Genomic DNA, 27,536 nt, shown 5'->3' on the forward strand with positions numbered 1-27,536 from the left:
CAGGTTTTCGAAGCGCTCGGCGAGGCCAGGGTCGACGTCGCCGGGAGGCGAGTCCGGTATCACGTACGGCGCGCGCGCCGCGCCGCCTCGCTCCTCCTTGGCGGCGGCGGATGCCTCGCCTTCGCCAGCGGAACCGTCATCGCCGCCGGCCGCGGCCGCGTCGTCCGCCGGAGCAGCGGCGGGCTTCTTGACGATGGAGACCTGCACGCCGCTGCCGCCGACGCTCCGGTGCTGCCCCGCCTTGTGCACCGCCTCGTCGTCAAGCGAGGCGCCGAGCACCGCTGCTGCTGCTTCGCCGGCGGCCACCTCGGGCGCCTCCGGCTCGGCGTCGTCGTAGTCGACGATGGAGAGGTGGACTGCGCTCGGCGCCGCAGCGGCCTCCTCCGCGTCGGCTGCCACGGGCGAGTCCTCGTACGCGCCGAGGCCAAGCATCGGTGGGGTCGTTGAGCAGCAGCGCCTGGGCCGAGCCCCGGGGAGCCTGGGGAGGAGAATCGAAAAGAATTTTATCGTATCGCACAACACTGGGCACAGTGTGAGGAGAGACTGCCAGCGACAAGCTGGAGGCAGGTCGCTAGACTGAGATGAGACCGCCAGTGGATGTGGGAGTCCACCGCGCACCGCGCTGCGAGCCTGTCGTGTCCCTTGTCAGGAGCAGGAGAGCCCCACCTGGCGCGGGCACCAAAGACTTCCCAACCGACACGTATGTGGCAAACATGGGACTCCTCTTCTTTCACGTCATTGTCATCAACTCATCGGCTCGCTTCACGGAGAGCGAGCTGGCCGTCGCCAAGGCTGCGAGGGAGCGGGGAAAGAAGGTCATCTTCACGAGGAACAAGGTCGACGATGCGCTTGACAGCATGTTCAAAGAGGATGATGTCTTCCGCTCCAAGAAGATGCGTACAAAGATGCGCAACTGGGTCATACCTGAAGTCCGCGTCAAGGCCGCCAAGGAGCTCTGCACCATGCGTGTCACGGCAGAGGCTGAGATGGAGAAGCAAGGGGCGTGGACGGCCGGGGAGATGGAGACGGAGCGCCTGTTCCTCATCTCCGGACAATTCGGGCCTTGCCTCGAGCTCTTGTCACGCGACCAAAAGTACGCTTCTGTCCGGGCCTTCTTTCGCCGACTCCGCATCTTGCCCCGCGCCAGCGATTGGCGCGGCTTCATCCACATGCTTGTGAAGCTCATATGCCACGAGGCCGGCTACCCGCGCTTCATGGCCGTGCCGCTGGCGAGCTACCTGCTACTGCTGCAGGAGAAGGCGAAGATGAGGCAGTCGATCGGCTCCGTGGGCGTCAAGGAGTGGCTCAAGACCTTACCCAACGAGGTCGACGCTGAGGGTCTCAAGGACGTCATCGAGTACATGCGAGTCGCTGCAATGGACACCATGGGTCTGCTCACGCCATGCGGTGAGATCGTCGACTCGGCAGCTTCCACCTTCGGACTGCCGCGCGACACACCCCTCCAGTCCGCCGTGCCGGCGGCCACCGACTCGGACAGCGGCAACATCCCCGAGTCGCTCGACATGCAGGGTCCGACCGCCGCTGGCGACGCTGCCGCCCTCGGCGCCGACCCCGACCCCGCCGCCCCCGACGCCGGCACCCCTGCCGCCACCGACTCGGACAGCGGCAACATCCCCGAGTCGCTCGACACGCAGGGTCCGACCGCCGCTGGCGACGCTGCCGCCCTCGGCGCCGCCCCCGACCCCGCCGCCCCCGGCGTGGAGGCCGCGGCTGAGGCCGAGGCGGAGCGCGTGGCGGCAGACTCTGAGGCTGCGGTCGCAGAACCCTCTGACCCGGCCTTTCATGAATGGATCGGGGTTGAATGGGCCGGGGCTAGTCCAGCTTGATGAGTCGATGGCACGAGAGCGTGTGTACAGAGAGCGTGTGCCCACATCATGACGGCCATCGCGCATCGGGGGCCCGCGGGGGGCGGGGCGTCAAGCCTCGCAGCACACACAGCTAGGCGGGTTTCTTGTATACTTTGGCAAATAATACCTAGGTGCGAGGATTGTTGCATGTCGCCGTCATCATGCTTTTGCCCCCGCGCCAGGTGAGAAGGTGGCGCCGCTCTCGCGGCGCGACGTCTACATCCTGTCGCGCGCCGCCGACCGCGTGTGGTGGAGCTGGAACTACTTCGGGTTCAACGAGTTCGACCCCGAGGGTGACCGCTTCTACCGCCACGTGCGCGATTGGCTTCGCATGGAGACGGATGACGGTGCCCCGCACTGGGTGCACTCGCTCCGCGCCGTGCAAGCCGAGCAGGACAGCGAGTACTCCGCTCGCGCGTCATCTCGAGTCCCTTCCCACAGCTTGATCCAACCCTTGGCCCTCTGATGTCCAAGCAGCACATGCACTCTTGGTGTGTGTGCTGTGGGCCCTCCTTGTCTTTGCAGTAGACCGTGTGGAGGTAAGGGCCCAAGGTTGCCTTTCTTTTCCTCATTGTAAGATTCTTTTCCTCTATATACTCTCTCTCACAGCCGAGCGAGCAAGATGCATCCAGATCGAGGCTGCTGCAGTCAGATGCAGGCGCGCTCGACTTTTAGATATGATTATGCGTTTCGGCCCGGAATTTGCCGTTAGTTCGGGCCGGTGTGTTGCAGCCCGCCACAGCCAAGCACAACTACGTACGTCCGCGACAACATGCTCTCAATCGCTCCCGCCATTCACCTCGGCGCCCAGTGCGGCCCCAAGATCGAGCTCGCCACCGCCAAGTTCGGCCCCTACCCGGGCTACGGGGGCCCCTTCTCGTCGGTCACTGGCAAGGTTTCCCTGTATTCGGACGGGGATGGCGTGCAGGCCTGCTTCCCGAGCCGTCGCCCCGCCCTGCCCATTGCTATCTGTGGCTCCGATCACACCCCCACGCCTCCCTACCCACAGACCTTCGTCTACGACCTGTCGGGCCTCGACACGGGCTGCAACGGCACCGACCCACTCGGACTCTCCGGCAACGCGTGCGGCATCCACATCCACTCTGGCTTCACCTGCTCCAGCGCCTCCGAGGTCGGGGGGCACTATTACCTAACCCCCGCGGCCGACCCGTGGTCCGACGGCGGCATGGGCGAGGATTACGTCGCGTTTTATAGCACGACAACCGGAACCGCCTCGGGCAACTTCGACGCCGACACGGGCGCGACTACGAGCGACCTGCTGGGCCGGGCCTTTGTCGTCCACGACGCAGACGGCGGGCGCGTCGCGTGCGCGCTGATGGAGCCCGTGGTGGACCCGCTGTGCGTGACCAATTTTGCCACCTATCCCGGCTACTACGGCGCCTTCCCCGACGCGACGGGTGTCATCACGATGGTTACAGTGGACAAGACCACGCAGTACTTCGACTATACGCTCAAGGGCCTCGACCTCGGCAAACCGCGCGCAGCTCGCGACCGCGACTACGCCCGCGCCCGCGCCCGCGCCCTCGCTCTCGCCCGCGCCCGCGCCCTCGCCCGCGCCCTCGCCCGGGCCCTCGTCCAGCCCATTCTCCGTCCGTGCCACGTACAGGCTGCGCTGGCGGGTACAACGCCTCGTTCGGCAACTCGTGTGGCCTTCACATCCACTCGGGCTCCTCGTGCGAGGCCGCCAGCGAGGTTGGCGGGCACTACGCCACGAACGGCTTCGCCGACCCGTGGACGGAGAAGAGCCTCTCCTACGTCTCCTCCACCAACGGCAACGCGGAGGGGAAGCTGTCCGCCGTCACGGGCGGCACCTCGCTCGATGTGCTCGGCAAGGCCTTTGTGGTGCATGGGTACGACGGCGGCCGCATCGCGTGCGGCACGCTCGAGTACTGCGACCCCTGCGGGCCGCCACCGCCGCCGGCAAACGTGTGCATGCCGTGGTGCAAGAACAACCCCGACAAGCACTGCCCCAAAACCCAGCTTTGCGGCAGCTGCTACTTCTGCTACCACTAGAGATGCGCTCTCTTCCGCTCCACAACCAAGATCCCGGGGCCTGAGGCGAAGTCGGAGCCGTCTTCTCGCCTCGCAATTTTGTGCCTTCACTTTTTCAATTTTCGCGTTCTTCTGCGCAGTGTGCAGGTGGTGGACCCCCCCCCCCCGGCCGGTGATGTGCGCAGTGCGGGCGTGCAGCGTGCTTTTGGCTCCTTACCTGGACACGATCATGTGGCCTGTTCGTGAGCTGCACCTGTCCTCATTCATTTTGTTTTTGTTGTTCGAGCCTGCGTAGGAGATCTGATCTAGGGAGATTGCGGTGTGCACGTCCATTGGGAGAGAGAGATGTGATGAGTCTCTCGATCTAAAGAAAGAATTTTACAACAAAACTCCCTCGCACGACACTGGGCACGGGACTGGCGCGCACTGGCACTAACACAGGTGTGAAGAAAGATAGAAAACATCCAACCGACCCGTGTTTACTTTAAGGCCCTTTCCCTGCGAACGCGAACCCCCGGGGCTAGGGCTCTCTTGCCCGTAACCCGATCCCGATCATCCGGCCCGCTGGGTGCGCTTCTGAGCTCCCCGGCCCTGGATGTGAGGCTGCCAACTGCACTCCAAGTGCTCCAAGTGCTCCAACCCAAAGGAGGGATGGGAGGACGGCACGCCGCCGCCGTCTCTCGATCGGGCCCGCAACATTCTTTTTAGCGTGAATCGTGTCGTGCGACCGCCTTGTTGTAAAATTCTTTTTAGTGCCAGTGCGCGCCAGTCCCGTGCCCAGTGTCGTGCGAGGGAGAAAGGTAAAAAAAATTTTGCCACGCTGTCGGCTCTGCTCCCCGCCACACCAGGGTTCCGGCTCCTACCCAGATAGGTAGGGGGTCTGTTCCCCACGCTAGACCCTATGCAATAGGTAGGCAGGTCCGGTTTTGACCGCCCCAGAGGGCCCCGCAATAGGTAGGTAGTTCTCGAGGTAGGTAGGTGGTGGTGTGTGTGGGAGGGGGGGGGGGGTGAAAAAAATTCCTACTCGAGTATTCGGGTAAACACCGCTCTGACAGCGCTCACAGCTGCACCCCTCACAGCTGTGCGGTCGATCGCATGTCGCGCCTCTCCTCGGCCGCGGTGCTGATCGTCCTGCTCGCCGTGGCGCTCCTCGAGAGCGATCTTCTCAGCTGGCTCCGTGTCAGCCTCCTCGACGCGCTGCTCCTGCCGGCTCCGCCCACTCTGTCGCGCTTCGACCGTGAATGCTCACGCCTCGCCGGCCCTGTCGGAGCCGAGGACGGCGTCCTTCTCGATGGCGATCCTCCCGTCGTCCTCATGGGCGAGCTGGACGCCCTTTCTCACGAGTTCACCACCGCCGACGTGCACGGCGCCTCGGCGTCCACGATTCCGCCGGGCCGCATCTGGGCGCTCGAGATGACTGCACAGCCGCGACTCACGCCGCTCGAGGTGCCTCTGCCTGCCGGTGCGACGACAATGCACCTGCACGGACTTGGCTTGCACGGCGACGTGCTTTTTGCAGTCAACCACGCCTTTGGCAGCGGAGGCGAGAGGATCGAGCGCTGGAGGGTGAGCCGTCCGACTGCCAAGGACGGGGCCGATGCCGGCACGGCGGGTCATCCGGTGGCGCTTTCAGCCTTGCCCCCGGTCACCGCCGCGCTCTTCCGGGACGTGCCCGGCGAGCCCGGCGAGCGGGCAACATTGACGTCAAAGCTCAACGCCGCCATCAACGACATTGCTCCTGTGAGCCGACCCGCAGCGTGGGTACCCAAGATCCATCTCGGAGCGTGCTCGGAGCCTTCGCGGAACCCCCTCCCCCTCAGGTCAGCCCGACAGAGTGGTACATGACGCAATTCGTGGACGAGCCGGTCCGTCTCTACACTCTAGTCACGGCCTCTAGCTTGTCGCCTCTATCAGCCTCCTCCCTTCGCGTGCAGCCGCCTCCCTGCGCACGCGAGGGTGGGTACCAACCCCGTGCCTCTGATCCAGGCGTCGCACGAGGGTGCGGCGGCGGGCCTTCTCCCCGACCGCGTGCCGCCGCCGCCCGACGGACCGCTCGCCGCAGCGGCGCGCACCCTCAGTGAATCTCGGCTATACCTCGGCTGTACCTCGGCTCGGCATCTCAAGTCCGCCTCTCGGCCGCATTTCGCCACCTCCTCTCGGCACCATCGGCACCATCTCGCCAACCTGGCGCCACTCGCGTCCTCTCGCCTGCATCTCGTCCCAGGCGCGCGCCCTTTCTCGCTATCTCGGAGCGGAGATCGCCGCCAAGCTGCTGCTGCCTCGGCTTCGGCGCTCGCGCCTCTGGCACTGCTACTGCGACGGAGGGCTCGAGTCGCACCGGGACGGGCCAGCGACTTGCCGAGAGACGGCGTGCACTGCCGTTGGCCGCAGAGGTGTCGTGTGGAATGGCGTCGCGTACCGGCCGGTGAGGCCGCGGTCTCCCGCGCGCGGCGGGCTGGGCGGCAGGCTCTACGTGAGCGACATCTTTCGGCGGGTGGTGGTCGAGTATGACGTCCTCGGCTCGGGCGCGTCCGCGCGGCTGGAGGAGAGGCGTTCGCTCCTCGCACCACACCTCATCGACAACTTGCACCTCGAGCCCGCGGGTGGCGCTCTCTGGGCCGGCGCGGTGGGCTACTCGAGCGCCCACTTCTGGAGGCCTCTCGCCGCGCTGCTCGCCAACGCCTCGGCGGCGCACGCGGCGGCGCGTGCCGCTAGCCGGCCAAGCCCGAGGCCGCACACGCTATTGCGGCCCGAGGAGGGAGGGCCGCCAACGCCTCCGATGCCGTCCGGCGCGCTCCGGTTCGATCTGGCGACGGACGAGGCCAAGGTGGTCGGGATGCAGGGGCGTCATCTAGCCGGGGTCTCATTCAGCATTCCGGTGGGAGATCGGCTGGTGATGGGGAGCCCGTTCGACGACGGCGTCCTGGTTTGCCCGCGAGTGGAGCCTTGACTGCCATGACACGGCGTCTGGTTTGCAATGTCGTGTGTCTGAAAACCCATATCGCATATGATGTTCGAAGATTCTCCGCGAGCGACCGGCCCGACCTCACGCGTAAATGCTACATATAAAAAGCCGTGTGAGCCGAGAGCCGGCAGTACGGCTCTAGCCGCGTACCACACCGCACTCACTGTCTCCTCACCTAGCTCCCCGCTCACGCCGTGCGCCCACATTTTCTGATTTACGTATTACGATCAGAGCCGTACGTATCTCGTGTACGAAGGTCGTACGACGTGTGTATGTTTCGCTGACTACTTGCTATCTCTACTTTCACGATGCGACAACATGCGTGGACCGGCACCGCACCGACCGGACCGGACCGGACCCGGGTCCGAGGCCAGCCACTCGCCGTGCTCCCAAGCTGGCCTCTCAGCCCAGCTGGGAGCTGGCCTCTTCACATAAACGCACAACCCCGCCTCTTCACACCTGCTTCCGCTTGCCGTTTCACCGAGGGCGCGCAATGGCGCTGCAGCTCTCGCAGGTCGATGTCCGCGGCCTCGAGGCCTCTGCGTACGTCAGAGTGAGGCGCGGCGCGGCTGAGCTGGCACGCGCTCCGCTTTCGCGAGAAAGCGAGCGGCTCCACGCGCCGTCCCTCTCTGTCCCTCTCGCCGGTCCTCAGCCGGCAGCCGCAGCGGTGTTGGAGGCAAAAATGCAAGCAATGCCACAGTGGCACACATCGCGCGTAGCACGCACGGTACGCATCGCTCTCTAGGTGTGGTCGTGTGGCGGGCTGACGGCTGACACTCTGATTGGATCCGTGAGCCTAGACTTACCAGCGGCAGGGGAATCGCCGCAGGGGGGCCGCATTGAAGAGCCGCTCAGATGCGCCTCCGACGTGGCAATCAGTTATGAGTACGCTTTCATGGCTGAGGGCGAGACTGCGTGCAGTGCGGATATCTCGAGTGAGCAGATGGAAAGGCGTGCAAAGGTAGATGCTACTTTGACACCGCCCGATGGAGATTGAAGTGCGTCCCCAAGCTGCAACGCCAATCTCATGGAACCCTCTGCCCGCACTAGGATAGTGGAGCGGCCCGACAACTCCGCTGCAGCCGACGACGGCGCTGTGTATTTTCGCTCGAAGAGCGCCTACAGTGGCGAGCTGTCGGGCTGCACAATGAGCGGGGCTGGCCGGCTCGAGTGGCCGGGCGGAACCGTCTATGAGGGCGACTTTGCTAAGAACACGCCAGAGGGGGAGGGCGCCTTCACGTGGCCCGACCAAAGCCGGTACGCGGGTGCGGTCTCGGCGGGCAGGCGGCACGGGCGCGGTGAGTATGTGGCGAGCGACGGCGCGCGGTATGAGGGCGAGTGGCGCAACGGGCTGCGGCACGGCACCGGCCGTCTCACATACGCCTGCGGCGCTATGTACGAGGGGAAGTGGTTGGACGGCAGGAGGGAAGGGGAGGGGACGATGGCGTATGCGAGCAGCAACGTGTACCGCGGGCAGTGGAAGGCCAGCTGCCGCAGAGATGCCGTTGAGAGAGTGGAGAGAAGGAGGAGGCAGTAGGCACAGAGCAATGGGCCGAAACGGAATCTCTCTCGCCCAGGCGCTGCTTCCTCCCGACCCTCTCCCTCTTTCCACGTAGGCGGATGCCAAGTGCGGCCAAGGCACTATGGAATGGACCTCATCCGCCGAGCGGTACACGGGCGAGTCCGCTGGCTCTCCCTGGGCTCCGAGTCTGTTTGCACGAGAGATCTCGAGGCGATTGCCTGATGCGTCATGTGAGAGCGTCCGGTGTCGCGGTGTGACGCCGCATAGCTCTACTCCTCGTATCTTAACGTGTGCGAAGGGGAGGACAGTCGCGCTCCCAATACGTGCATCACTTTTGTGACGGTGTTACAACTTTGATCAACCATATCTCGATAACTACCATGTCGCCGCTCATGAAAGTAGGCGCAATCAACTGGGCGCCGTAACACCGTCACAAAAGTGATGCACGTATTGGGAGCGCGACTGAGGAGTAGAAACTCCAGCAGTGAGAATTGGCCACAGGAAAGTAGGCGGAGGCCGGGAGGAGGGGAGGACTCTATCTCGCTTAACAAACAGCGCAAGCGCCAAGCCACGCTTATGGACGATAGATCATATTTGCGGTGAATCGCGATCGATCCCCGCCGAGGCTCTTCAGCGCCTTCGTTTTCCGCTGTGGCTTCGGCGGTGCGCGTGCTGCTGCTGACAGCCCTGGGTTGGTGTCTGCCGCCCTCATGTTTCTATGGCTCTCCTCCACCTTTGCGCGGAAAGCCTGGTCTCGAGCCTCCGCCAGCGCCTCCCTGCATAGCACACGGGACGGTGTGGGCTCGTGGGAGGGACCGGGCTGGGAAGGGGGTGGCTTTGGATCGACCTCTCTGGGTACATCAGCCGCAGCCGGCCACGCTCGCGCATGCAGAGCTCGGCCTCGGTTGGCGGTATGATGCCAAACCGTCCCTTGGTCTGTGTGCGGCTGCTGCGGGCCTCGTCGTCGTCGAAGGGAGGCGGGCGGGGTGACGGCGGGTCGTTTGCGACGGCCGATGCGGATGAGGGAACCTGAAGTGGCAGATGAGTTTTGCGTCTTCAGGAGCAGAGGGGCTCTCCCGCCTGCGATCTCGCCTGCGCTTTGACAACCCCAGAGACGCCGGGCTTGAACTTTGGCAGCGGCTTGCCCTTCGCGGTGCAGGCGATCTTGTCGCCAGTCAGTCGGTCGCAAACGTAGTGCTTGCCCGAGACCAGGTCCAACCACACGTACGGCTCCTGCTCCATGCTGAAAGTGAATTTTACAACAAAGCTCCCTCGCACGACACTGGGCACGGGACAGGCGCGACTGGCAACACAGGTGTGCTGAAAGTGAAACGTCGTCGTGCGTCCACGATTATTCGATTGCGATGTGATCTGTGATCTGTGATCTGTAAGGGTCCGCCATTGCGATGTGGATCATTCATGGGGCTACCTGTGAGCGGCCGCGAACCTGGGTTGCTCGTCTGCCTAGCACCTTGGCTCGCGTCGTCACGGCTCAAGCAATGGTCTGGTGCCTCATCTCGAGTGCCTCATGCTTGGCATGCGCACACCCACGTGATCGAGCGGCCGTTGAGAGGCTGCGTTGGACGGAAGTTGCGCACCGTTTTCCCGAGCGCTTTGCGGAAGGTCTCGAGTTGGGCGGGAAGAATCTGAAGCGCGGTCCGTGTGCGTGAGAGGGCTGTGCTCCGCAGCAAGGGGGAGTGCTGTCTAGTGTGGCTGGGAGAGTAGCGGTTGTGGCGATGGTATCGCTCTACAGCACCGGCACCGGCAGGGGCGAGGCGAGCACAGACCACTCGAGCCCCTCCGTACACGGTGGCGTGGTGAGCGAGCCTCGCAAGCGGTAGTAACCGCCATCGAGCGAGATGGAGCTCAGGTCAACCGGCCGCGTGAGGGTCTCTGCATCATCCTGGTCGTGCGCGACATGCGAGGGGAGCTGATCGAAGAACTGGGAGAGGAACACCTCCTCGACGTCGGTGCGCGTCTCGAAGAGGACCGCGAGGACGGCGATGCGCATCGGCTCGCCTAGGAGCCAACGTGCTATGGTCTTGAGGTTTGCGCGTGGTACTTCTGGACTCACTCGCTCATTCGCGCCGGGTGTCACGTGGACGACGTGCATCTCGAGCGGGTACTGCATGCCCCGGATCGTGGTCTCCGAGGCGGTGTGGAAGTGGAACTGCGCCGCCTCGAAGGTGGTGCCTCCGACACTCATGCTCCCGCCCTTCCAGTTGACCTGGGGCGGCCGAGGCGGCGCGGTGGTTACCTAGGGGTGGTTAGGAAAAAGCGAGAAGCCTACTGCTGCTGAAGCGAGAAGCCTACTGCTGCTGCGCGTGGCCCCGCCGCCGCTCCCGGCCGCCACTGTCTCTGCCGCCACCCTCGCCGCAGCCACCCCACCTGGATCGTGTGCCCATTGTTGAGGATCGTGCCTGGGCCGACGCCATAGGCGAGGCTCGCGTCTCCATCCACCGCCGGACAGGGAACACACGTCGATGGCAAGATGTCGACGGGGCACTGCTCCTTGCCCGTGGCTGCCAGTTTGTTCTTTGGCGATAGCAGCGCCCAATTCTCCGGGCCGTTGTAGCCACGGTAGCCCCAAGCTGCATCGCTTATCAGCGACTCAAGCCCGCCGATGCCGCTCGCGTCTCCCGCGTGATGTGGAGCCTCGGGCGCGAATGCGGCCACCAGCTCGTAAAAGCTCAGCCTCTCGTCTGCAATGGCGTCCTTGAGCGAACGGCTCATCGACGCCTTCCCCTCCCCCTCCCACAGCGTTTTGGCGGCCGGGTGTGTCGAGAGGAACTTTTCGAACTCAGATTTGTCCACTGTCCCGTCCGAATCCTTGTCCATGTCTTTGAAGATGTCATAGACGATGGACATAGTTGTGTGATCGAGCTTCGCGTCGCCGTCCAGCTGTCCAAGGTGGCCGAGGACTGCTTGCAGCATGGTGCCATTGCTTGCGTCCTCCGATGCGTCGTGCTTGCTCTGCGTGCAGCCCATCGTGCCGTCTCTCGCCGTCGCCCTGTCTGCTATTGCCGCACCACTCAATCGGTGCGGACTGCGGAGGTAGCCTGCCGGACACCTGCCGGACGCACGCTCTAACGGTGCTTACGAACGTAGCGGACGCAGAGCAGCTCTAACGTGGTGAGCGGTACCTTACTATTCACCGACCCAAACGCAAAAAACCTCCCCTCTGACTCTTCACAGCTCAATACATACCATACAACAGCTTCGAGTTGACACCGTGTTAGTGATCGTGTCACGTGTGTGTCGGGGGCTGGGGTGTGTGATTTCATCTCTCAGAGTGTGTCTCAGGTCACCAAACACACACACAACCCTCTCTACGGCGGGGGGCCGGGGGCGGGGGCGGGGGCGGCGGTGCCGGTGGCGGCGTGCGGGGGCGGCGGCGGCGGGGGCGGCGGTGCCCCCCCCCTCTCAGCATCTGAGGTCGATTCTCACTGGCGTACCCATCGCCGGGTAGAGCGAGGTCGAGACCCGGGCGGCGGGCGGGCCCTCCTCCGCCATCGGCAACCCCATCGGAGTTGCGGGCACAGCTAGGGGCACAGCCTGCACGACCACACGGGCGGAGATAAGCCGAGAGATGAGCCGAGATGAGCCGAGATGAGCCCAGCTGCCAGCCTGCACGACGATGGGCGGGCGGACGGCCACGGGCGCGGCAGGCACCTGTACCTGTGCACACCGCGCGGCCGTGAAGAGACGCTGCGTCTCACGCTGCTAGCGGGTGCGTGGCCAGCAGCTGGCGCGCCACTGGCGCCGACACCACGGAGCTGGTGGAGTAGGAAGCCTGCGGGTAGGAGGAGGCGGAGGAAGCGCTTCCCCTCGTCGAGCATGCGTCGCGGGCTGGTTGAGCCGGTTTCGAGGCCGCTGGCCTGTGGGACACGTGCAGGGCATGTCACGGGTGGGTCGTGGGAAGCCTCGGCTTGGCGGGGAGGTCCCGACAGGGGCGCCTCTTCTTCCGCTTGCAGAGGCAGCAGTAGCCAGCGACCGCCACGATGAGGAGGAGGACGGCGGCGGCGGCGGCACCGGCGGCAGCACCGACAGGGAAAGCTGCGTCGTCGTCGCCTAGAAGGCCAGCCACAGAGCGTGTTTGGGGGGGGGGGGGGGCGGGGAGCGTGGCGCAGCGCCGCTGAGGCGGCAGTGGTGCGGACCTTCTCCGGCAGGGCAGCCTCCCTCGTCCGCGGTGCCAGTCCGCCTGATGGATGGAACAACACGAGCCGTTAGTGCGCGGCTCCTTGGGCTCCCTCGCTTCGCGGTGCCGGCGTCCGCCGGAGCAGCCCCGCCTCGACCGGAGGCGTCGTTGCGGCGGGGAGCGGGGCCGGCGCCGGGCACACCGACGCTGCCGAGTAGTCGTCGCGGAGCGTCTGGAGCGCGCTGTCGGAGGCGGTCTGGTTGTGGCACGCCGTGCTCTGGCGCGAGATGTAGTCGCGCAGGATCGGGTACTCCTCTTGCTGCTCGAGCACGCTGGTCTCGACGAGCATCTGCACGTCCATGCAGACCACCCCGATCGGCGACGGGACGGCGCCGCGGATGTCGTCGCCGTCCTTCCGGAAGGCGGCGAGGCATGCGGCGAGGAGCTCCTACAACGAGATTGGCCGGGGTGGTCCGAGATGGTCCGAGATGGTCCGAGGTACCACAAGGGGCGAGACAGTGCGGAGCTCCTTCTCGGTGAAGACGTCTTCGTAGAACGTGAGGCGCATCTGGCCCGGCTCGGTCAACGGGGCGAGGAGGAGGTAGTACGAGGCCATCACGTCGCCCAAGTTGTCGTCCTCGGCCACCGGGTAGTAGATGCCGTTGGCGGCGCATGCGATGTCCCGCAGCACCCGCCCACCCCCGCGAGGCGCGAGGTCGGCGCGGGACCCGAGGCCGAGCCCGTAGGTTAGCACGTGAGCGCCTCTCGCCGCGGCCTGGGCCTCGATCTGATCCAACGAGGGCGCGGTGGTTGGCTCGCCGTCCGACATGAAGAGCACGACCGCGTTGCAGCCGGAGCCCGGCGAGCCGAGGGCCGCCCACACGGCCTCGAATGCGCCGATGAAGTTGGTGCCGCCGCTGGCGCGGAGACCGCGGATGAAGATCTGCATCCGCTCCTTGTTGTACTTGGTCGCCTTTAAGAGAGTGCTGCGACCGCCGAGGGGCCGCGCGTCGGTGCTGAAGGCGATGACGGTGGCGTAGTCGACGCTCGTCAGCGTGTCGATCACTTTGACCCCCGCATCAATCGCCTGATGGTGAACCCATGAGCGGCTCCCTCTCGGTGGCTCGGTGTGTCGCTCGTCGCGCGTGCAGCATGTGTCACCATGCTCAAATGCATGTGCTGTGGTTTCTCGGCCAGTCTCGGCTGGTAATCGCTCGCCATGTCCATGCGCCCCCCCGTCATCGAGCCGGACGTGTCGAGGACGAGGACGAGGTCCTACAGGAGGGGATCCAAGCAGGCTCCGAGCAGGCTCCGGCGTCAGTGCCGCGAGGAGGGCGCGGAGCACGAGGGCCTTTGGCCCGGCGATCCCGCCGGCGTACCTAGTTCAGGGGTGCCAGGAGGGGTCCGCGGAGACCTCGGAAGTGGCTTGGACGGCCACGGCGATCCCGCACCAGTCTCGGAAGCGCGGGTCGTAGGTCTCCGGGCACCACTGCGTCCCTACAGGACGGCTCGGAGAAGAGTCATCACAGGCGGCTCGAGCAAGGCTCCCGAGACGCTCCGGTTTGATGGTGCCGGGCCACTGCTGGTAGGTGCCGAGAGAGGAGCCGTAGTACTGGTACCTACAGGAAGGTTCCAGGAAAGGTCTAGGAAAGGTCTAGGAAAGGTGCCGAGAGAGGAGCCGTAGTACTGGTACCCGACCCTCGTCGTGTCGTCCACCTCCAGGAGCGCAACGTGGGAGAAGCTCGTCGCAACCGCCGAGGAGAGGCAGGTGTCCAGCTTCGGCGGCGGCTGGTCCGGCCGGTCCCCGAACGGCGTGGTGGTCGTGTAGTCGAAGGTGATCCGCTGGTTGTCCCAGCCCTGCTGCTGGGAGCAGCAGCTGCAGTCGCACGAGGTCAGGTAGGTCGTCGAGTCCACGCAGTCGGAGCCGCCCGTGGCCGTGAGCATGCTCTCGGCCTTCTCGAGCTCATTCACGTTCGACAGGAGGTACGAGTTCACCTGTATCGGAACAGTATACATCGGGTGGGTGAGGGTGAGGGTGAGGGTGAGGGTGAGGGCCAGGGCCAGGGTTAGGGTTTGGCGAGTTGAACCTGTGTGATGAGGTCGGTGAGTGGCCGGTCGCAGGTGCCCTCGCGCCAACAGTCGAAGGTATTGGTCGACCCGCAGGTCGCGTACGAGTAGTGGAGGTCCGAATTGTACACACCCTGCGACGTGCGCTTGTCGCAGTTCGATATGTCCACGTAGCACCACGGTTTGGTGCACCAATTTGGATGTGGCTCGACGGAATCCCCACAATACGGCTCCAGTCCGTCGTCGTGAGTCTCACATCCGGTGCCGTACCCGCTCGGGTAGACGTATCTCTCGCCGCCAATTGTTGCTGGGAATGGTTCGCCTGCTACGATGCCGAAGGTCGTCAGATCGGACAGGCAAGGGCAGCTGGCGTGAATGACGCCCGTCATGGCCAAAAGTAAAAGGCGTCCGACCTCGTGCATTGCGTGCCTTGTCGCTGGATTGCTGAGCCGCCTATGTCCCGGCTCTTGCTCTTGTTTTTCGAAGGCGACTGGGCGCAGAATTCTTTTTCCTTTCCTCTTTGTTTTTGATATTGTGCTAGCCATCGATGTGATGAAACAAACGCAAGGCTCACACACACATGGCACATCGCTCTCGGGCCCACAGACATCCCGCACACCCGCCGCGCCCCCCGTTTTATTCTTTGGCTCGAAGAAAAGAAAGAAAGAAGTCGGACTACCCAAAGGAGGGATGGAAGGACGGCACGCCGCCACCACAGGGAATACACGGAAAGGAAGGAGTGTGTTGCTAGCCGTCGCCCACCCTTGGGCGTGTGCCTCTTCCCATCTCTCTTCGCAGTCTCTCGGCGCGGCGCAACCTTCATGCCGCCATCTCTCTTCGCAGAATCGACCTACAAACACCGGCACGGCGCGGCGGCGGCTCACGCCTCGACCTTCAGCATGTCTGAGGACGTGTACATCCTCTTCGACTGGTGGCACGCCACGAGCAGCGCAGGCTACGCCTGCTCTCTCGCCGCCGTATACGCGGCCTGTGTGGCGCACGAGCTGCTCCTCGCGCGGCGGCGTAGCTTGCGCGCTGCCGGCACCAGCTCAGCGACCTGCGGCAGCAGGATGCTTGCGGCGTGCGACGCTGCCGAGGAAATTCTGGTCGTGGCGCTTGGGTGAGGCCTCCCCAACCCCGCCGCTGCGCTTCTTCCGTGTTCCGCCTCGCGTCCCCGCGGCCGCACGCACTTCTCTCTCAACGCCAACCTCGACCGTGTGCAGGTTTGCAATCATGCTGGTGCTGATGACGTTCAACGGCGGCATCTTTTGCGTGGTGACGCTGGGCGTGGTGAGCGGCAGGCGGATCGCGCGGAGGGCGGCAGCGGGCCGCGGCGCCTCTCCGCGAGTGCACAGCAGCGCCCACGAGAGCGCGCGCAGATTTCTGGCCTCGGGGAGCGAGACGCTAAGTGAACGGGACGAGAGCGAGCACGACCTGTGCCACTCGGTGTGACCGCCGTGTAGACCGCGGTGTACGTCTACGGGGTGTGGACCCTGAGTTGACCAGGGGTTGTGCGCTGGGCCCTCCTGCTCGGCTTTAGCCAGTAGACAAGTCTTGTCATCAACAGAGTAGAAGGATCTGACCTCGGGGATGATGTGACCAAGCGCTGGTAGCGTGGTTTAACCTCACACCCATGGTCTCACAGTGTGCCGGCAGTCGCCGAGCAGTGTCGCTCACACAAGCCGCAGCACAAGTGACTGAGGGCCAGTGAGGGCGAGCCCATCGCTGTGACAGCTGTGGCAGCCGCACAGTAGGCTGTGCCAACTGTGCAGAGCGTGTGAGCAGCAGAGGAGCTGCTCTCCAGGCTTCTGTCGCAAAGAGCTGCATGCCACCGAAAGCGCTGTCGAGGTTCGCCGAGCGCGGCGCAGGTTGGAGGACGCCGTCACCGACGAGCGCGTTGGACTTTTCACTCCGGACAAAGACGGGTACACGCACACGAGCCGCGGTCGTATACCCGTCTTAGCGGCGAGGCGCGGGACCGTCTGTGGCGAAGTGGGTCGCGTCCTCCGATTTCCTCAACTCACGGTCCGCTCCCTCTACATCCGTGATCGGTTTCGTTTTGTCCTCTCCGCCACGCGCTGAGTCCCACGCTCCAGTGAGTGCAGAGTGGTCCCGCGGCGGGTGTAGCTTGTGCATGCACATGTTGTACATGTAGCGGCGGCGTGCGCCGTGCGGGCGGGGCGGCCCCTGAGGATCGTGCCTCTCACCTACTCGCCAGCGCGGTGCGGGCGCTACAAGCGCCCACAGGCTGCCCACAGCCACACCCTCCGGACTTCCCAACACTCAGTCAACATCAAACACGCACCTGGCACACATCAGACACAGAGTTACTGGATGAGCTGCGACGCGAGAGTCGACCCCCACCGGCCTTTGTTCGGCAGCACCGCCGGGCGCGCCGGCGGCGGTGCAGCGGCAGGGGGCGGCCGCCGGGGCGGTTCTGCGGCGGCGCCCGCGGCGCGTTTGCGCTTCTGCTTCTTCGCCGCTTCCGCGGGCTCCGCTTCGGCCTGCTTCTTCGCCGCCAGCCGATCCCGCCATTCGCTCGCCCCCTTGTCCTGCGCCAGCAGCTTCTTGTGCGAGCGAGACGTTCCAAAGTCGACGTGCTCCTCCCACAGCACACGGAAGGAGGCCATGAAGTCGTCGCTGGCGAGCGGCACCGACACGGTCGGCCGCAAGAGGCCGAGGCCATTGTAGTGCGACGGCAGCGGCTCCAGCGTGGCTCGCTTCTTGCTCATGCCACTAGGCGCTTGCTCACAGACGTTGATGCCCCTGGCACGAATAGTAGGGCGTTTTTTTCAGTGTATGTAACTCTTACGAACATTTTTGCACGCCCTCTCGCCGCCGACGTTACATCCCGCCCTGATGGCCACCCCACCCGTGCCGGGCGTGATCGACGAGGAGATGTGCCGGGAGGGCGAAGAGAGGCTGCACAGGCCAGCGGGTGGCGCGGCTGCGGCGCCTGCCGACGGGGCCGTGCGTGAGGTGGCCCTGCGCGACGCGGGAAGCCTCGCCCTCTCCTTTCGCAACGTGCTCAAGATTGACAACCTGGTTGGGTTTGAGCGGTTGGTGAAGCTGGAGCTGGACAACAACATCATCGAGCGGATCGAGAACATCGGCCACCTCACCTCCCTCGAGACGCTCGACCTCTCCTTCAACAACATCTCCAGAATCTCTGGCCTCGAGGCAGACGCCCGTACCTCGGGCCCGCGGCCTCCCTCTCTCCCTCCCTCTCGCACGCCACAGCCACCTGCCTCCTCTCGCCCCGTCTCACCTGGCGCGGTTCTCATCGACCCGACACTAGCGCAACGCCCAGCTGAGCGCCCGCCCCCCCCTCTCAGACGCTCACCAAGCTGACCCATCTCTCGCTGTTCAACAACCGGCTGACAGAGGTGGGCGGGCTGGACACGCTGACCGCGCTGGAAGTGCTCTCCGTCGGCAACAACCTCATCGGAGACCTCTCCTCCGTCCTCTACCTCCGACCCTTCAAGCGCCTCCACGCCGTCAACTTTGCCGGCAACCCACTCTGCCAGGCGCAAAGCGGCTACACTCGCCGCGTCCCCGACAAAAGAGCGCCCTCCTCGCCGCCGCACCGACTCCTGCTGAGCATCCGTTTGCCCTTACCGATCTGCCTCATCAGGAGGCGGAGTATCGTCCGTACGCCCTCGCTCACCTTCCTCGGGTCAAATATCTCGACTACCGGCGAGTGCTATGGAGAGATTCCGCCGAGATGTCGCCAATGCGACATGGCGCCTCACACCACAACCAGCGCAAGATGCAGACCGCGGCCGACAGCCCGGAGCCGTCGCACGCTGCTTACCTGAAGGCTATGGCTGCCAGGATGGTGGACGAGCAGGCCGTACAGGCCGCCAAGGAGCAGTACCAGGACCGGCTGCAAGAGATGCAGGAGGCGGAGGCGGCAGAGGAGGCGGCGGAGGCGGAGCGCCAACAGCGGGCGGAGCGGGCGGCGGAACTCGCCGCCGCAAACGTTGGCCACGTCGACGCGTTTCGGGACGAAATGTTGGCGGAGGGTGGGGGCGACGTCGGTAAGCTTCGGCAGCACGCGTCGTTGCTGCCCCTCGCGCAAGAGTTCCAGGCGGCGCTCAATGAGGCGATTGACGAGTACGTGGCCGCAGCGCTGGAGGCGCGCGTCCTCCCTGCCCCCAACGCTCTCTGGCCCCGCCCCTCGCCTCCCCTCGCCCCCCTCGCCGCCTCGCTTCGCCCTCCTTTCCCCCACCTCATCCGGTCGCTCCCCCATCAGATCGGCGGCCTAAAGCGGGAGGAGCTCTCAACAGTTCAGCGAGGCGTTCGGCGAGGCCAAGACGGAGGGGACGGCGGAGGCGCAGCGGCAGATCGCGCAGTACCGCCATCTGGTGAAGAGGGCGCAGCACGACGCTGGCGCCTCGGGCCTGACCCCGAGCCAGCTGGGGGCAATGCAGGAGGCAAACGGAGCGCTTTATGAGGCGCGGAGGGGCAAGACGGTTGGCGTAGGAGTGCTGCGAGGGTTGAGAGGCTCTCGCCGATGTTCGTAGGCGCTGATGGACATGGAGATGAGCCAGGTGGAGCGGTATGGCGAGACGATTGGCGCTTTTGAGAGCGCGTACGAGGAGCTGTCAAAACGGCTGCAGGAGACGGGCTCGACCTTCTTCAACCGCGCGCGCGAGCTCGAAGGGGCCTTCACGCAGAAGCTGGAGGCGCACACCCCTCTAGCCACGTCCCTCCAGCGTGACTACCGCGCCACGCCCCTGCCGCCACGCGCATCGGCCTCCCAAACGCCACTCGCGTGATAATGTTGCCGTGTACTCTCTTGACCGTGTAGCTTGTACGTGTACCCTCTTGACCGTGTCCGTTGACCCAACCTGCTCAGGCGGCCGCGTCGGAGCTCGCAGAGGAGGAGGCGGCGCGCGAGGCGGGCAGCGCGGAGGATGAGGCGGTGCCGGAGGAGGTGAGGACGCTGCTCGGCGATCGGGAGACGCTGACGAACGCGCTGACCCAGGCGATCCGCCTCCGCCCTGGTAGCCCCTCGCCGACTCTCCGGCACCCTGCCGTCGCCGCTTGCCGTTTCCTCTCATGACCGAGCCGCCGCCGCGCTGCCGATCTACCCCTCTCCTCCCAGCAGGCCCACGACACACGGGTGGCGCAGCTCGACGCGAGGGAGGACGAGGCGCGCGCGAGGGAAGTTGCGGCGCTCAAGGTCGCCCGACGCGCCTCTGTATTTTGCTCCCATCTCGCTCGCCACTGAGCCTCTCTCGCCTCGCCACACTCGCTCCAGGGAACCATCGAGCGGCTGCAAGCCGATGAGTACGGCCGCAATCGCGGCGCGGTGGTCGAGATCTGGAATTTGGTGCACGTGGAGCACAAGAATGAGCTGCTCGAGTTGGGCGCACCTGCGCATGCGGAGGTTGCATGAAATTCTTTTTTGATTGTCCTTTGTAGTGCCAGTCCCGTACCCGCTGTCGTGCGAGGGAGAGTTTGCTGGAGAGAGAGAGAGATTTTTAGCAATACCAAACCACTCTAACACATGGTTAATAAATAAATGTTTAAATCTCTCTCTCTCAACACTCACAGTTGTTTGTTTTGCTGGTAAAAATTCTTTTTCACAGGTGTACCAGGCCCCACAAATGACGTACGTGAGAGAGAGAGAGAGATTTTTAGCAATACCAAACAACTCTTAACACTCACGTGTGAGTGTTAGAGTTGTTTGTTTGTGTACCTGTGTGTTAGTTAGTTAGTGCCAGTCAGTCAGTGCGCGCCAGTCCCGTGGCCAGTGTTGTGCGAGGCATTGGGGGAAGTACATGGGAAGTCAGAAATTGAAAAAAACCTTACTGGAGTAGGCCGGCATCAAGTGCACCTGTATGCGCGAGCACGCTTCCCAACGCGGCCAACAACGCAACCAAAGGATACAGATAAACCTACAGAGTGCTATCACTTGTAGTGAGCGTCGGGCTGGTGGTAGGCCCCGCCGAATTTGCGAGACAGCTTGCACGTCGAAGCCGCATTTGCGAGACAGCGTGGCTCGCAGCGTGCCCGCTGTCGAGATCATGCAGCGCATATTCTCTACCTCCGTTGAGCAGTCGAAGAGGGGCCTTTCGCACGTCAGGTCCTATCGCCCAAAAGTTCCGTCCGTGCGTGTGCTGCCGGTCGCATCGACTGCGGCGCAGTCTCGCAGGCTCGCTGGGCGGCTGAGCGATCTGGCGACGGCGTTGAGAACTGAAGACGCCGAGGGAGGTTCGGTCAACCTGTATGGCGTAGCAGTTCTCCACGCCGTCGTGTCTCGCAAGCGGTCAGCGCAGTGCTTGTGGTCGACTGTGCCGCTGGCGTTTGCGCTGCTGCAGATCTTTGCGCTGCACTCGATCGCGTTTGGCAGCGCTTGGACAAAGTGCGTCTACGATCAGGACTGCGCCCTCGGGACGGCGTGCATCCGAGTCAACGAGCGGTCGCCGCAGTACTTTTGCGCCGACTGCGCCAACATCGTCGGCGACGGCGACCAAGAGTGGAGTCTGTCCCCCGTGGAGACGGCGTTGGGGTTCGACACGCACTGGAACCGGACGACGTACGAGTTCACTCCGGCGCTCACCGGCGACCTCTACCCAATCGCAGCCAGCGCGTACGAGTGGTGCCAAAACTTCGTCGACGCCTCGCGTACTCCCTTCGTCAGCGCCTGGCTCTCAGTCCAGAGCCAAGACTTCTCGCACTGCCTTCACGTGCAGGAGGCTCTCCATAAGTTTGGCGCCCTCGACTTGGTGGTCGTCGTCACCGGGTTCGTACTCGTCTGCCTCGCGATCGCTGCCGACCGTCAGCAGCAGCTTCTCAACCGGCACCTGCGCGTGCTGCTCCTCCCTCCGCCGTGGCGCTCTCTGCGCGCGCTCTCCTTCGTCGTGCTCGAGATGTCGCTCGAAGCGCTGCTGCCGAGCGTCAGCCTCGCCATGGTGCTGCTCATCATTCAGGGGGGCGTGGACGCGACGGGCGTGCTCTTGAATGGCGTCGCGGTATGCTTCGTCCTCACGATCGACGACGAGGTGCCACACGTACTTCTCTCCGCCGCCGACAAGCTCGCGATTGACAACTTTGCCACCGCGGCCGGCGACCGCAACACCCTCGTTAACATCAAGCGGAAGTCTCTTTGCCACGCTGCGACGGCGCTGGTGCTATTGTTTCTCATGTTCTTTGTCTGCCAGCGCGCCACCTGCGACAACCTGGTCCTCGCATGCTTCGGCCTCTGCTGCCTCACGCCGCTGTGCACGCGCCTCGCCGAGGAGATGGTCGGCCTCCCCTACACGCTCGGCCTCTCCCGCGCCAACCGGAGCGAGGCGATGCGGCGCACCGCCTCCTCGGCGAGCGGCGAGGTGGGCGGCGCCGAGGAGCCTCGCATCCCGCGCAGGGGCTCGAAAGTGGAGCGCCACCTCTCCTCGCTCCGAGCGTCGATCCGCCACCGCGCGGCAGCGACGGTACGGACCAGTTCGGGCCGCGCCGGGCTGGCGGCGCTGCACGCCACTCGTTGCCTGCTCGAGGGCATGCTCACAACGTGTGTGCTGCTGCTGTTTGGGCGCCTCGCCATCAGCCTCTACATGTGGGACATGCCCTACATCCACCAGTACGTGTGGGACGAGTGAGCTGAGCGCGGCTCACCTGTTCTTCATTCATTCTCACCACCACGGTTGCGAAATGGATTTCAAAATCTTCCTGCGCGCGAACCACCTCAGCAAAGGTCACGGATGTATGCCCTGTGTTGTGGCCGCTGTCTGTGCCGCCATTTAATAAATTCATTCGGCATAGGAATCCTACAGCGTCTGTGAGTGATCCCCAAGCAAGGATGATCAACAGTTGAAACCTTTGAGGTCGCCGCCTCCTCTCCTGCGATCGCAAGGCGCCGCCGACTCCTCCCGGTCGGCCACAAAACGCATGGCGCCGCCGACTCCTCCCGGTCGGCCACCGCCTCCGCCGAGCGAGGCAGCCGACATCGCGCAATCCGTTTGCAAGCTGGCGCACGCGAAAGGGTACACCGACTTGGAGCTGGCGTGCGAGGATTTCTGGCCTATTTCGCCGCCTGACCCACCGCCGAGCCCGTCGCCTCCGGCCCCTCCGCCACCCCCCTCGCCGCCACCCTTGCCGCCGCTGCTGCCGCAACCTCCGGCGCCGCCGCCTCTGCCGTCGGCCCCGCCGCTCCAGCCGCCCCCTCCGCCGGCTTTCGGCATTGCCCCACATGATACGCTACCGGGCGGGTTCTACGTCCCCGCAGCCGCGCTGGCCGGCACCCTCCTCACCACGGCCCTCGCGCTCTCCCTGCTGCGCGGCCACGCCAAGCCCTCCCTCCTCACGGCGGCCTGCGTTGTCACCGCCTCGCTCCAACTCGTCGCCGACTCGTTGCTCGCGGCAGAGGCGTGGACCCGCTCCACCGACCCCATCTACGACCCCGAGACGAACGCCCTGATCGACGGCGCGGCCCCCGAACGGTGGCGGTCCAGGCGCGCACCCGCTGCCATTCCTCTCTCCCCTGCCTCCATCGACAAGCCACACCCCACCGGCGTACGCCCACGTCACACCCACAACCCCACCCAGCCCATATCCAGCCTTGGCTCCTCGCCACATGCCACGCCCCTCGCCGGATGGGGATCGTCATCACCACTCCACGCCCACGCAGCCCAGCCCCGCACGCTGCCCCGCCGACAGGGCGTGGGTCATCACCGCTCTCCTCACCCTCGTCCTCGCCTCCTCCGCCGCCCTCGCCGCCGCCGCCGCCGCCGCCCTCCGCCGCCTCCGGCGCGGCGGCGGCGCGGCCGTCCCCCCGACCGACGAGGTCATGTACGCGGCGGGGCGAGGCGACGAGACGGCGGTGCTGGCGTGGCTCGACGGCGGCGGAGGCGTCAACGCGCCCTACCAGGACGCCGACGCAAGCGGCTGGACCCTCCTCATGACTGCCGGGAATCACGGCCACGAGCCGCTCGCAAGTGGGCCTCCACCGCCCCCTCATTCGCACACACCCCCTCGGTGGCCCCCCTTTTTCCACCGCCCCCCTTTCGGGTGCCCCCCCCCCCCCCCCCCCGCCCGCCTCCCCCGGCCCGCCCCCCATTCCCTAGCCGCCGCCGTGCAGTGCATAGCTAGCGCGCCCGTGCCGGCAACCATTCTCCAGAATGCTGACGGCCTCGCCCCTGATCCCGCCCAACGTGCTCCGGGATGTTTTACAGGTCTCGTGCTGCGTACCAGCCGCCTCTCCGCCTTCTGCTGCCGGCGGCGGTGTCGCTGAGAGGTGAGAGAGAGGTTGAGTACATGAACGTTTGCTCGCACCACCACACCAGGGGCTGTGGCCTGTGGCTGTGCGCACATGCGAGGACACTTCGGCATGTGAACACCCCTGTGGACCGCGTCGGCGTGCACGGTCTTTTATCTCTTTTTGTCGTTGCTATTAATTTGGAATATGTGTGCATTCCATTGCCTCGTTACGCAGCCCACTCCTCGACGCCGTACTCGTCCCAGTCTGCGCGGCCCTTGACTACTTCGGGATCGGCGAGTGGGTTGGGCTTAGGATCTGACATTGGGCAGCTGGAGCAGCGAGTAAATTACTAATACCCAGTAAAGTCGGTAGCACGCACTCCGGTCTCCGCGCCCGCCAGCCAGCGAATCCACTGCACCAGCCCCGCCTTCTTTGATAAATTAATTCTTTTCCGGTACACTTCCCCCTTTGCTCTCGCACGCACCAACAGGGCGCGCCAAAGGGGAAAAGGAGGGGAAAGGAGGAAAGATTTACAAAAAAGGCAGCGTCTCTGAGCCGGCCGGGTCCTGGCGGCGCTCACTCCACGCACCACCGACACCACACAGGGCAAGCAAAATAATAAAGAAAGGGGAGCCGTTCCGAAGCATTTACTATTTTTCCAAGAAGAAAAACTTGCAAACAGCGTCTTGCCGACGGTTCCACTGGACAAAATACCCCCTTCCCTTCCATGAACTCGTTAGTCCGCCTACTTCTCGCCCTTGTGCTCGGTGGCGCCGAAACAGCGGCGCCGCCCCTGCGGATCGCGGCGGGTGCGCTGGACGAGGCCGAGACCATGAGTACGGCATCTGGTGCTGCATCTGCACCGGAAGTCCCCGACTCCGCCCATCGCGCCCTCTTTGAGATGGGCGAAATGCTGAGCGGGGTCTACAATCCGATCGCCGGCCCTTGCACTGTACACACCCCTCTTATCAACCCCTGCCCCCCGTGTCAGGCGGCGGATGGCGCGCAAGACCTGCTTGGTGGTGGAGGTGGCGGCAAGTCAGGCGGCGGTGGCGGTGGTATGCCAGGCATGTCGTCCGACCCGGAGGTGGCACGCTTCCAGCAGTACGTCGGCGTCTTCATGCCTGGTCTCTGTGCGCAACCGCTCCCCTCATACGCACACTCGAACTCCCCTCCACAGACACCGCACTGACACCCTGGCAACTACCCTCCGATGCCTCTCCCTTCCCCTCCCCCTTTATGCGCAGTTTTCACCTATTTCGTCCTGTTTCTCATGCTGTGCATGATCACCTTTTGCTGCACCTGCTCTTGCATGTTTTGCTGCGGGCTCGCCCTCGCCCCGTTTGAGTGCTGCTCAAGCATATGCTGAGCGGCGTGCGCGCCGTTGCCCCCGCGCTCTCCAGCTCTCCGGGGGGGACGCAGACGCTCTAGTCCACCTTCCCAAGTCGCATTAAGGTGGCGCAGCGCGGGGGAGATGTACATCGTGTATCGTGTCGCCGTGTTCGGTGTGTCCTATGTGTAGTGAGACCGACTAGTCCTTCAGACTAGAACGTAGGGTGAAATTCTCAAAAAGGTGCAGCACTTCTCTAGCCGACATCGACAAAAGTCCCTCTCTAGCCCCGCGGCGAGCGGCCCCGCCGGAGGCGAAGAAAATTTCGCCATCTAGCGCTCGCAACACATAGATTGCAGCCATCTCGCCGCCTGCGGTGCCATCTCGCCGCAGCGCGAAGGCCAACCCCGCAAATTTGCACAAAAACTCCGTGCAAAGCCTCTTCGAACGCGCGAAAGCGCCGGCTTTCGAAACTCGGCGCCCGCCCTCTTTCTGGCCGCGTCCCTCCCCTGTCCGATCTTCTGCATTCCTCTTTTACATACATAAATCAGTAAAAACACATGCATCGCGTTGTAGTAAAACCCCCCCAGACATCCCCCACAACTACCAGGTGTATTTTATTTTTGCTTGGGTGGGCCTCATGATGAAATTCTGCAAAAACCTGGCCGGCCCCTGCCCTGCCCCTACCTACCTACCTACCTACCTACCTTACTTATGGGAAACTAAAAAAGAAAACACTCGATGGGGCTAGGGGAAACCTGGAGCGCGGACTAACCCTCGGAGAATATTCGTTAGCTCCGAGTAGAGGGGGCGGTCTGCTGCTAGGGGAAACCCGGAGCGCGGAGCTAACCCTCGGAGACCCGTGTTATGGCCCTGCGACCGCGCACCCCCGGGGCTAGGGCTCTCTAGCCCGTAACCCGATGCCGAGCGTCCGGCCAACTGGGTGCGCTTCTCAGCTCCCCGGTCCTGGGCGTGAGGTTAATGACCGCACTCCAAGTGGGTGAAGGTGGGGTACTATACCAACTAGAGTGATGGTTGGTGGTACTCTCCTGCAACCACAGTCCTTCTTGTGACATGGCAGGCCACTCTCAAGCTCTACAAGCATCAGATCACCCACTTGGGGAGGGTTGACATCGTGATTTCCGCGGAATTTTTCTTTTTTTTGCTGTAAAATTTCCGGCGTGAAGAGAGGGAAAAACCCGACGGGAGGGCCCAGACCTACCCGTGTTTACTTTACGGCCCTTTCCCTGCGAACGCGCACCCCCGGGGCTAGGGCTTTCTTGCCCGCAACCCGATCCCGATCATCCGGCCCGCTGGGACCTGGGTGCGCTAGCTTCTTAGCTCCCCGGCCCTGGATGTGAGGCTAATGTGTAATGACTGCACTCCAAGTGCTCCAAGTGCTCCTACCCTACCTACCCTGTCATGAGGCCCACCCAAGCAAAAATAAAATACACCTGCAACTACAACAGTATTACAGACGCGAGATGCATGTGTTCATACGCGCGCCGCGCGATGGCCGATGCGCTCTCTTATCCCGCACGCTACTCGCGCTTCTCCGTGTCATCCGACGGGGCTGCCGTTGGTCACTTCTTGTCGAGGGCGTCTCTCGACCTCCGCTAGGCGTCGATGTTGTCCTGCGAGATTGTGATGGTGAGATCATGCGCCCCGTCGTAGGACGCCTTGTTGACGGTCAGGGTGTTGCCCGCCACGTAGCCCGTGCCGGGGACGGTGACAAAGATCGCGGTGACCGTGCCACTCGTGTCGAAGGTCAAGGCGAGCGCGGCGCCTCCCCCCTCCGCTGACGTGATGGCGGCGGGGAGGACATTGACAAGTGTCCCTGCCAGTGCCGTTGCCAGCTTGGCGCCAACAGCGTTGCCGGGTGCCGGCGGCACCGTCAGCGTGGCCGTCTTGAGGGGCCCCGACGTCGACGGAGGCGGGGACGGGGGCGGCGGCGGGTCAAAGTTCTCGGTCTCGATCTGCAGCGGTGAGAGGGCACAGTCGCCGTGAGGTGCACCGGCGGCCGCCCGGGCAGCGGTGAGGGCAGCGGCTGAGGGCAGCGGCTGAGGGCAGCGGCTGAGGGCAGCGGCCGCCCGGGCAGGAGTGGAGGAGGGAGGGAGGAGGAGGGGCAGGGTGGATAGAGGGGCAGGGTGGATGGAGGCGGGGCGGATGGAGGCGGGGCGGATGGAGGCGCGGACGTCGGAGCTCCACTTGATCTTGTTGCCGACCTCGGTTTTGCCCTCGCCGCTTGCTTGCTGGCTGAGGCCGAGCTTCCCGGAGAAGTCTTGGTCGATGCCGATGGAGCCTTCGCCCCCGCCGCTGCCCTCGCCGCTGCCCCAGATGCTTGCGCTGACCTTGGAGGGGAGAGGGCATGGGAGGGCATCAGGCAGGCGGACAGGAGAGGGCGGCAGGCAGTCGGCGACTACGGACG

General features: G+C 64.4%; 12 protein-coding genes across 12 annotated transcripts in view; 7 read left to right on the plus strand and 5 right to left on the minus strand.

The window, feature by feature from the left end:
- The window catches only part of EMIHUDRAFT_214065 (hypothetical protein), a gene marked incomplete at both ends in the record, with an annotated part of 1,418 nt that extends 986 nt beyond the window's left edge, over window positions 1-432 (minus strand). The window contains one exon of the mRNA XM_005764148.1: window positions 135-432. Coding sequence (XP_005764205.1) covers window positions 135-432 — 298 coding nt within the window. The remainder of the gene's footprint in view (window positions 1-134) is intronic.
- Window positions 433-713: 281 nt separating this feature from the next.
- On the plus strand, window positions 714-3,902 carry EMIHUDRAFT_104476 (hypothetical protein; the record flags this gene model as incomplete). Its single annotated transcript, XM_005764149.1, has 5 exons — window positions 714-1,656; window positions 2,051-2,181; window positions 2,611-2,763; window positions 2,878-3,286; window positions 3,496-3,902. The coding sequence occupies 5 exons, from the start codon at window positions 714-716 to the stop codon at window positions 3,900-3,902; spliced, it is 2,043 nt and encodes a 680-aa protein (XP_005764206.1).
- A 1,074-nt stretch (window positions 3,903-4,976) lies between these two features.
- Window positions 4,977-6,831, plus strand: EMIHUDRAFT_214067 (hypothetical protein; the record flags this gene model as incomplete). The annotated part of the gene is made up of 4 exons (XM_005764150.1): window positions 4,977-5,621; window positions 5,702-5,746; window positions 5,868-5,909; window positions 6,139-6,831. 4 exons carry the CDS (start codon window positions 4,977-4,979, stop codon window positions 6,829-6,831), a joined length of 1,425 nt encoding a protein of 474 aa, XP_005764207.1.
- Window positions 6,832-7,339: 508 nt separating this feature from the next.
- On the plus strand, window positions 7,340-8,625 carry EMIHUDRAFT_214068 (hypothetical protein; the record flags this gene model as incomplete). The annotated part of the gene is made up of 6 exons (XM_005764151.1): window positions 7,340-7,399; window positions 7,499-7,573; window positions 7,676-7,807; window positions 7,961-8,359; window positions 8,463-8,527; window positions 8,604-8,625. The coding sequence occupies 6 exons, from the start codon at window positions 7,340-7,342 to the stop codon at window positions 8,623-8,625; spliced, it is 753 nt and encodes a 250-aa protein (XP_005764208.1).
- A 981-nt stretch (window positions 8,626-9,606) lies between these two features.
- On the minus strand, window positions 9,607-11,527 carry CA1 (carbonic anhydrase). The gene is made up of 4 exons (XM_005764152.1): window positions 10,757-11,527; window positions 10,439-10,595; window positions 10,131-10,387; window positions 9,607-10,014 (listed from the first exon to the last, which is right to left on the minus strand). The coding sequence occupies exons 1-4, from the start codon at window positions 11,354-11,356 to the stop codon at window positions 9,895-9,897; spliced, it is 1,134 nt and encodes a 377-aa protein (XP_005764209.1). The 5' UTR covers window positions 11,357-11,527; the 3' UTR covers window positions 9,607-9,894.
- A 556-nt stretch (window positions 11,528-12,083) lies between these two features.
- Window positions 12,084-15,012, minus strand: EMIHUDRAFT_452291 (hypothetical protein; the record flags this gene model as incomplete). Its single annotated transcript, XM_005764153.1, has 9 exons — window positions 14,594-15,012; window positions 14,200-14,501; window positions 14,061-14,125; window positions 13,958-14,003; window positions 13,852-13,885; window positions 13,668-13,781; window positions 13,024-13,593; window positions 12,709-12,954; window positions 12,084-12,161 (listed from the first exon to the last, which is right to left on the minus strand). Exons 1-9 carry the CDS (start codon window positions 14,993-14,995, stop codon window positions 12,084-12,086), a joined length of 1,857 nt encoding a protein of 618 aa, XP_005764210.1. The 5' UTR covers window positions 14,996-15,012.
- A 460-nt stretch (window positions 15,013-15,472) lies between these two features.
- Window positions 15,473-16,025, plus strand: EMIHUDRAFT_214071 (hypothetical protein; the record flags this gene model as incomplete). Its single annotated transcript, XM_005764154.1, has 2 exons — window positions 15,473-15,693; window positions 15,797-16,025. The coding sequence occupies 2 exons, from the start codon at window positions 15,473-15,475 to the stop codon at window positions 16,023-16,025; spliced, it is 450 nt and encodes a 149-aa protein (XP_005764211.1).
- An 831-nt stretch (window positions 16,026-16,856) lies between these two features.
- Window positions 16,857-17,305, minus strand: EMIHUDRAFT_214072 (hypothetical protein; the record flags this gene model as incomplete). The annotated part of the gene is made up of 2 exons (XM_005764155.1): window positions 16,857-16,878; window positions 17,157-17,305. 2 exons carry the CDS (start codon window positions 17,303-17,305, stop codon window positions 16,857-16,859), a joined length of 171 nt encoding a protein of 56 aa, XP_005764212.1.
- A 4,093-nt stretch (window positions 17,306-21,398) lies between these two features.
- Window positions 21,399-22,216, plus strand: EMIHUDRAFT_357553 (hypothetical protein). The gene has a single exon (XM_005764156.1). The coding sequence runs from the start codon at window positions 21,455-21,457 to the stop codon at window positions 22,178-22,180; it is 726 nt and encodes a 241-aa protein (XP_005764213.1). The 5' UTR covers window positions 21,399-21,454; the 3' UTR covers window positions 22,181-22,216.
- A 193-nt stretch (window positions 22,217-22,409) lies between these two features.
- EMIHUDRAFT_357554 (hypothetical protein) lies at window positions 22,410-23,515 on the plus strand (the record flags this gene model as incomplete). The annotated part of the gene is made up of 2 exons (XM_005764157.1): window positions 22,410-23,011; window positions 23,346-23,515. Coding segments are annotated over exons 1-2 (712 nt in total), but the record flags the coding sequence as incomplete, so codon positions are not given.
- Window positions 23,516-24,505: 990 nt separating this feature from the next.
- Window positions 24,506-25,147, plus strand: EMIHUDRAFT_214076 (hypothetical protein; the record flags this gene model as incomplete). Its single annotated transcript, XM_005764158.1, has 3 exons — window positions 24,506-24,700; window positions 24,770-24,911; window positions 25,026-25,147. The coding sequence occupies 3 exons, from the start codon at window positions 24,506-24,508 to the stop codon at window positions 25,145-25,147; spliced, it is 459 nt and encodes a 152-aa protein (XP_005764215.1).
- Window positions 25,148-26,724: 1,577 nt separating this feature from the next.
- EMIHUDRAFT_214077 (hypothetical protein) overlaps window positions 26,725-27,536 on the minus strand; it is a gene marked incomplete at both ends in the record, with an annotated part of 1,373 nt that continues 561 nt past the window's right edge. Inside the window, 2 exons of the mRNA XM_005764159.1 lie at window positions 26,725-27,015; window positions 27,334-27,459. Of these exons, the coding sequence (XP_005764216.1) occupies window positions 26,725-27,015; window positions 27,334-27,459 (417 nt within the window). The remainder of the gene's footprint in view (window positions 27,016-27,333; window positions 27,460-27,536) is intronic.

The sequence above is a fragment of the Emiliania huxleyi genome, assembly GCF_000372725.1.
Source record: "Emiliania huxleyi CCMP1516 unplaced genomic scaffold EMIHUscaffold_60, whole genome shotgun sequence".
NCBI classification, from domain to species: Eukaryota; Haptophyta; order Isochrysidales; family Noelaerhabdaceae; genus Emiliania; species Emiliania huxleyi.